General features: G+C 47.6%; 1 protein-coding gene across 1 annotated transcript in view; it reads left to right on the top strand.

The window, feature by feature from the left end:
• STAB1 (stabilin 1) overlaps positions 1 to 7986 on the top strand; it is a 168349-nt gene that overhangs the window by 5176 nt on the left and 155187 nt on the right. Inside the window, exon 3 of the mRNA XM_015420864.1 lies at positions 5225 to 5361. Within this exon, the coding sequence (XP_015276350.1) occupies positions 5225 to 5361 (137 nt within the window). The remainder of the gene's footprint in view (positions 1 to 5224; positions 5362 to 7986) is intronic.

Below are 7986 nucleotides of genomic sequence, written 5' to 3'. Positions count from 1 at the left end.
TACTGTTGTGGAAATTATTATTCATACTGAGGAGACATTATCTTTTACAGAAAACCTGAATGATTGTACTTATTAAGAATCTGCTAAGAGACTTACAGGATTGGGTAAGATTGTATGAGACTGTATAAATTAGTGGTTAATGGATATGATAATATTATGTGGTTTATATGTTTGTATTAGTATTTCATTAGTATGATGTATGCTATTTTTATAGCTTATAGCTCCTGAGGAAGGACCTGAAGTCCGAAACACTTCTTGTACCTAGGAAAAGTGTTGAAAAGGATTGGACATCTGACTTCTGTAAAGTGTACCTGACTTCATTGTGGACACCCTTTCCAGATTGGGTTTCGGGAGACTGTTATTCTGGATTATATTCATGTATTGTCCTATGATGGATTACATGTTTTGCATTGTATTGTAGTCTCTCTTTTATTGCTCTTGGGTGGGTTGATCAGTACACAGTTGTTATTTGTTGGTTGTTCTTGGTCTTTGTTGACTGTGGACTGTATTGTTGTTGTTGTTGCACAGGAAGTGATGTCATCATTCCAACAACATCTGGGCAATGCTCTGGTATTTGGGCTAAAATTCTATGACAGGAGCTGTTTTTTATCATAGAGTTTTTACCCAAATACCAGAGCACCACAGGGAGGTCACAGCCAATGCTCCTTCTAAGCTGTGGAGCATTGTGAGCAAAAATTCTACTCGGTGAGCTACTGGCATTAGAGTTGTGAGCGAGCGATTCTGCTGCTGCATAAATCAGTTTGCTCTGGAGCCCCCCCTTCCTGAGCGAAGATAAAAATCTGTAAGCCGGAGGCTAACGAACTGTGAGCTAGCTCACACTATAACTCAGCTTAGAGGGAACACTGGTCACAGCATGATGATGTCACTTCCTATGCGATGCCAGCAAAGTGGCCTGGGCCTTCCCCTTTCTCCTGGTAAGTCTCCTCGCATCCCCTGCCAGTTGCCAGGGTGGACCTGGCAACCCTACCCCAAACTGAGAATGCTCCAGGAGGCATGCACTTTTGAGCCAAGTGTTCTCTACATGGAGATGGGGCTTGTGTGTATCCCATTGACATTCCAGATGCCAACGGATCACTCTGGCAATGGGACTTCCAAGTGGCAGGTTCCCCCACATTTTCTGTGCTCTGACACCCTGTGGTGGCCATTACCCCCTCCACACACACACCACCAGAGGGTTCTTCAAGGTTGTAAAAAAATAGGCACATTGTTTGCTGAGATATAAGGGGAGAGGCATATCTCCTCAAGGAAATGGGCTAGAAGCTTAGTTTTTAAGAGGGGAGGGAGCTGGAAATTCAGAAAACTTGATATTGTTCTAACAGTTTAATAATAAGTCAATTGCTGATTTTAAATAAACCTCTGGTGATGAGCCCCCTCTGTGGCTCAGTAGAAGAGCCTCTGCCTGGCATGCAGAAGGTTCCAGGTTCAATCTCCAGTTAAAAGGACCAGGCAGTAGGTGATGTGAAAGACCTCTTCCTGAGATCCTGGAGAGCCACTGCCAGCCTGAGTAGGCATTACTGACTTTGAGGAACTGATGGTCTAATTCAATATAAGACAGTTTCACGTGTGGGAGGAATGTCCACTGGGGGGGTGGGGGAGGGACTGGAGCAGTGTAAATGGTGCCAATGTGGGCAGGACACTGTCCCATCCGCCTGAGTGCCACCCCAGCTTTGCTATGATCTTTCCCAAAGCAGGTTTGGGAAAGGTCACAGAAAAGACAGGGAAACCCTAAGTGGTGCATGAATGTACCACAATGTTGTGGGGAAATGGGGGGGGGGCTTGCTTCCCAGTAGCCTCCAAGTCAGGGCAAGAAACCCTAGGCAAGTGACCTCAGTTAAAGCGGAGAAGTGACAAAAGGAGGAAATGAAATTGTGCTGCTGAATCCTTTAAGTGCTTATAGTATCCTGGAAGGTATTATTTGGGTTGGTAGATGGAACTCCCAGATCTCTTCACACTCCTCCCCACCATGATTCCTCACCCAGTTTGTTTCTTCTACTGGCAGACTTCATTATTAGATGCCCATCATGAAGGCAGTGAAAGAAGCTCAACCTCAAGTCAAAACTGAGTTTCTGCATATTTATCTTTTTTGGGGGGGGGAAGTAGATTAAAAAGGAGCCTCAGTCCCACCAAAGCAACCTGATGAGGACAGAGCATGAAGAGAGGGAGACGGGGAAACTGGAGAGGGAGATGGGGAAACCAGCCTACTCAAGCACTTCAGAACTGATAGTACCCTGGAGACTTCCCAATAATTTATCTCTCCTGCTCCCCCTCCTCCCACAATTCCTTGCAGGCCCCTAGCTTGTATGATTTGTTTTCAAAAAAATATTTGCATCATCCCATGATGAGGAAAAAAATGATACCTGGAACAGAAAAGCAGCATCTGACATCTGTTCAAGTATAATTCATAATGCACCTTGTCCATCTATATACACCCTCAGGGAATTCAGGGCAGAGTAGATGGGGAGGGTTGTTCACAGGGCAGATTCACAATGGCATTCAAATGCACCAATACACGAGAACTATCAATGTTGAGAATTGCTGTGTTTTGTAGTGATGGATTATGAGGTAATTTGGAAGCCCTGTTTGTGATGGTTGAACAATGACAGCTGTTTCAGATGGGCAAATAATCACTTCATGTTGCAGTCATGCAGTGATTTATTCCCCGTAACAAAATGAGGTAGAACAACTTAGTAACAAATAAAGTGTTCAATGACTATACTTTTCTTTGTGGGTGTGTTCAGATGGGCCATTTGAGCCAGTATACGTGCCGGTTAGAAACTGACTATTTACGCGCGATCACACGGTCAACATCTACCTCCCGTCCCCAGCCGTCGCTTTCCGGCTCAACCCCCCTATAAAGTGGAGTATTTTGATACCAGGTCTCCAAGTGGTGTTTTCCTGCTTCTCCGGTTCCAGCCGCATTTCCCCCCCTGTGTGATCGCTCCTCCGCCGGTGTAGAGCCACTTCCTGTACCCCGCTCAAAAGCTGCCCAAGGCTTCCGCTTTTTACCCGCCATTTTTATTTTATTTTATGCGTCGGTGATATGCGCTTGGGTGGAGCTTCACCCCGGGGTTTAATAAAACCAAAGTTTAAATGGTGCCTAATTTTGCTGTGTATACGAATTCGGAATCTCACAGAGGCCAGTTTCGGGGTCCTGTGCAGAATTACTCCAGTCTAAACACATTTGGCTTAAATTGGAGAACTTCCACTCAGGATTTAATTGTAAGTCCTACTGTGATTGTAGATCCCAGCCTTGGCACTTTTGGTTTTGTTTTTTTAAGAAAAGCAGGAGTTTGGAGAGGAGAATTTCCCAAAGACTTCCCATGCCTAAAGTTTTTGTACAAGGGCTTTGAATTCTGTTGGAGAATGCCATTTAGATGTGATATGGATCAGAGACACTGTGGTCAGGGAAAGGGTTAAACACCACTTCACTGCTTCTCATTGCCAAATCCCACCTCAAACACATACACACGCTGTGTTTCTTTTTAAAAACGTGCCACAAAATGTTAACCGTTATTGCTCGTGATGTGTGGTTAGACATCCAGACTGTAATGCTGTTATCTGAGTGATTGTGCCTGCAGTGAACTCTTAAAGATTTCAAGATATGGTCATCATTGCTGGATTACATTGACAAATGAGCAATAGCCTCCTAGATAGTCCTGTGTGTTTAGGAAGGTAATATTTCCTGTATCTATATGTGTGTGCATGTCTGAGTGCAAAACAGAGAGTTTTACCTAATGTGTTATTCCAACCTTAGCAGTATTTATTGCTCAGTTACCTAGGCACCTTGACTCTAATTAGCTCTTCCAGGCAACTTAAACCCCCCCGCCCCTCACCTATACGCAATATTTGAGGAAATCTATTTCTATGAATCTGAAGGAATGTACATACTAAGGGTGCAGTCACACAGTCGTTTTGATTTCACTGCTGTTCCCTCTCACATTTAAATTTGCTGATCAGATGGGCCAATCCACCTCCCGCGCTGAAGCAGGCTCACTCGCGCAACCCTCTCAGTTCTCTACCGTGTTTTCCTGCACCGGGAAAATCAAGTACTTTTCGGGTACTTGCGCTTTGAATCCACGATTTCACCGATCTAGGCAGCCATCTCTCGCAGTGATTGCCATTAGGGTCGTCTGACCGTTCTTTGCGCAATAAGGTTTTTTTTCCAGCTGCCACCTTTGAGCGCATGAGCAATCCCACGCAGAATAAATTCTATATTTAAACATTCAAGCGCCCATCCAGGGCAGGGCTCATGATCCTGCCCACCCCAGGAGTCCCCGATGCGGCGTTAGGAGGGAGGGAGGGAGCCTCTGGCGCCGGGGAGCTCGCCCAGCTTGCCAGCAGTGCTGGGCTGGTGGTGTGGAAAGTTGCTGGGGAGGGGAGGCGGGCGGGCAGGGATGGAAGTGCCGGGTGGGCTGGCAGGCGAGCTGGCAGCAGAGAGAGGGGCCGACTGCATTTAAACGGTGCCCAGAGCCTCCTCGTAGAATGCGAGGGATGTGTGATCATCCCAACCCGGAAAAAAAAATATTCCCGATTAAATTTATAGCAGGAACAAATCGCAATTACCTTGCTGTGCGACCACAGCCTACATCTCTCAGTTCTTGATTGTACCCAGAATTCAACTGTATTTGTCTTGTAGGTGCCATTCCCACATCTGTTTGTTAATTCTTGTATTTGTATGCTAATTTACTGCCACTCACAGATCTTTCTTACATCCAATCTCAGCTATAATCACCCAGTACTTATGCATCTTGACTGTAAACAGTCCTTCCTGACAACAACCCCCATCCGACCCCCTATATGTATTGGTTGAGGAGGTTATTTCCACTGTGTCTGATGAAGTGTGTTTGCACATGAAAGCTTATACTGTGAATAAAAGTTTGTTGGTCTTAAAGGTGGCACTGGACTCAAACTTTGTTCTGCAGCTTAAGACCGCCACCCCACCTGAATCTACCACAAATGTTGTTAGTTTTTAAGGTGCTACTGTACTCTTACTCTTTTCTGCTGCTACAGACAAACAAAACTACCCATCTTAACATATATGGTTCCTCTACATAGATTCCATACATCTGGTGTTTTACTTCCCCTCTGTATTGAGATAGAGAAATTATGTGGGCATCACAAATGACGGCTAACTTTTTTCGTTTTTAATGAGAAGTTGTGTCTTTACATAAATCTAACACATGATTTTCCTCCTGCTTTCCAGTTAAAGTCTATGCGATGCAACAAGAAGCTGACCTTTACACAGAACACGCCTTGTACTTCCTGTGCTGTAGCTAGCAGACTGCAGTGCCCCAAAGGGTGGGCGAGAATAAGCTTTGGGCCTACAGAAAAAGGCTGCAGGTTGGACTTCCTTCTTTTCCTCTCAGGTTGAAGCATGAATCATTACTTCCTGTTCTCCTAAAGCTTTTGTGCCAGTTCTCAACATTTTGTCCCAACATTATAGTGTAACCAAGAAACAGAACTCTTGATGGGGCTACATGGATAGAAATAGGCTTGATTCATTTTTTCCCCTTTAAAAAGTATTTGCGTGTGTGCGCGTGTGTGTGCACACGCTTGTGAGCTTAGCATGGATAGAAATAGGCTTGATTCATTTTTCCCCTTTAAAAAAGTATTTGTGTGTGTCTGTGCGCGCGCACGCGCGCATGCACACGCTTGTGAGCCTAGAAGTCATGGTGACTTCTGGCGACCCTTACTGGGGCTTCAACATTTTCAGAGAGGTGGCTTGATTGCCTGCCTCTGCGTCGCAAGCCCTGGCATTCCTTGGAGGTCTCCCTTCCAAGTACTTGCCAGGGTCAGCCCTGCTAAGCCTTTGAGATCTGATGAGATCGGGCTTGCCTGGGCCATCCAGGTCATGGCAAAATAGGCTTGATTCCTAATGGATGGACTCTCCAAGATCAGAGAATAGATTTTAGCTTCCTCTCTAGCAGTGTCCTGAGCCTGTCCCTCTACAGCTTCCCATGTGACAGCATCAAGGGATAGCAGAGTGAGGCATTGTCCAAGGCATGTGGCCTGGCGGGGTGCCCACTGTTGGTGTTGCCAACTTGCAGAGGTGGATCCTGGGGTTCTCCTGGAATTGCAATTGATCTCCCTCCAGACTACAGAGAGTAGTTCTGCTGGTGGAAAAGGTTGTTTTGAAGGGTAGACTCTATAACATCATATCCATGCTGATCTCTCAAGCTCTGCCCTCCACAGGCACAATCCTGAAATCTCCAGGAGTTTCAGAAGCCAGAGTTTATTATTTCATTTGGCTTTATTTCATTCAACTTGGCATCCCTACCCACTGCCAGCTGAGACCTAGACTCATTTCTTCCTACTAGCAGGGGCAACTTGGGAAAAGTCCCAATAGACTGATGGCTGGGGGGGGGGGTCTGAGTCCTCCCTGCTGAGGCCACCCTTGTCCCAAGCAGGTGGCGACCCTCGCCTCGGTTGGGGTAGCCCTCACAGTTGCCACTGCAGCAAGTCATTGTCCCTTTCCGGGTGCAGACTGGGCAAATAGCCATGGCAGTGAGAGAGCCACCAGCCCTTGTCCTGTACAGGGTGAACGAGCAGCCATTGCAGCCAGAGAGTTGGCTGCCCGCATAAGCTGCTGTCATGGTGTACAATACAACTGTGCAAGCCACCCTCAAGCCACCACCATGTTGAGAGGAAATCTGGCTTCCTGGGCTGCTCTGGTGAACAGCTGCCACAGCGAATGAGCTGGCTGCCTGAGCCATGCTGGTGAACAGTCATGGTGGCAAATGAGCCAGCTGTTCCAGCCACCTACGAGCAGTCACCACGAGCCTGCTGACTGTTGCGCCTTTTCCCCTTCATTGAGGGGTGGACCTCTTTCCGGGGCTGTTTTTGCCTCCCCATCTGCCCCTGCCCTTTAGGAATCAGAGATCACCCTAAAGACCTCTGTGATGTCACAGGGCCTCAGAGAGAGTCTATGATTTCATGCTAGGAAAGGGACTAGGAGAGAGGACATCACATGTCTTTTAGTCTTGCCTGTGCTGATTGGGGCATGGAGGAAAGTGAACATGTCACACTCTGCTCCCTTCTCCCAGGAGAGACCTTGAGCATGAGTTGGTGGCATGCATAGCATCTTCTCTAGAGTCCTCCAAAATTGGGAGCCAGCCCTGCTTGTAAGTGGTTACCATTGCAAGGAAGAGTAAACTGCTGCACTTGGGCACGCTATAGAGGAAAGGAGAAAACTTGCCCTTTACCATAACACTGGGTGGTCTGCTGCTGACTGACAGGGACTTGAGGCATATGTGTGCATGGGCAGTATGTTTCTATGTGCAGCATGCACTGAAATGCATTGCACCTTCCCTTGCAATATACAAGCATACCTCTGCCAGCAGCAGCCCCAGTAGACCTTTTCATACCCTCTCAGCAGCTGTGTATTTTTCCTCTGTAGGTACAGGAGAGGACTTACAGGGATATCTAGGCTGCGGTCACACGGAGCATTAGGCACGCTAGAGAGACGGAAGATAGGCGGATTTTCCGGGCACGATCTCACTGCCACATCTGGGAAGCGTAGAGCTCCCGTGGCTCACCCGAGGCTTCACTCCGAAGATGCGCAGTAAAAAACTAGTACCTCAGAGGTACTAGTTTCCGGAAACCGCAGGGCAAGGGCGGGCGCGTGATCGCGTTTCCTGTGGAATCCCATGGCATCCGGCGCCTGCCCATGTCCCCTCGCAAAAAATTTTTTTTCAAGTGTCCTCAGGATGCGCACAAGCACCCAACGGGGCATGCGCACACGTCAGTGTACAGGAAACCCCCCCACCCATTTGCCGCAGCACGCCGCTTCTTTGCCGCGCCGCAGGATTGTGGTGTGATCGGCACCTCCCCCCTACTATGGGACCTCCACGGGATGTCTGTTTGCGCAACCGCACATTACTTTGCCCCGGGGCAAACAGCCACGATTCCCCCCCCCCCCGCATTTTCCCTGCCCGTGTGACCGAGGCCCTATGTTTTAAGGTTAAA

The sequence above is a fragment of the Gekko japonicus genome, unplaced genomic scaffold, assembly GCF_001447785.1.
Source record: "Gekko japonicus isolate JY-2015 unplaced genomic scaffold, Gekko_japonicus_V1.1 scaffold2264, whole genome shotgun sequence".
Lineage (NCBI taxonomy): Eukaryota > Metazoa > Chordata > Lepidosauria > Squamata > Gekkonidae > Gekko > Gekko japonicus.
This window is presented reverse-complemented; position numbering and strand designations above follow the sequence as displayed.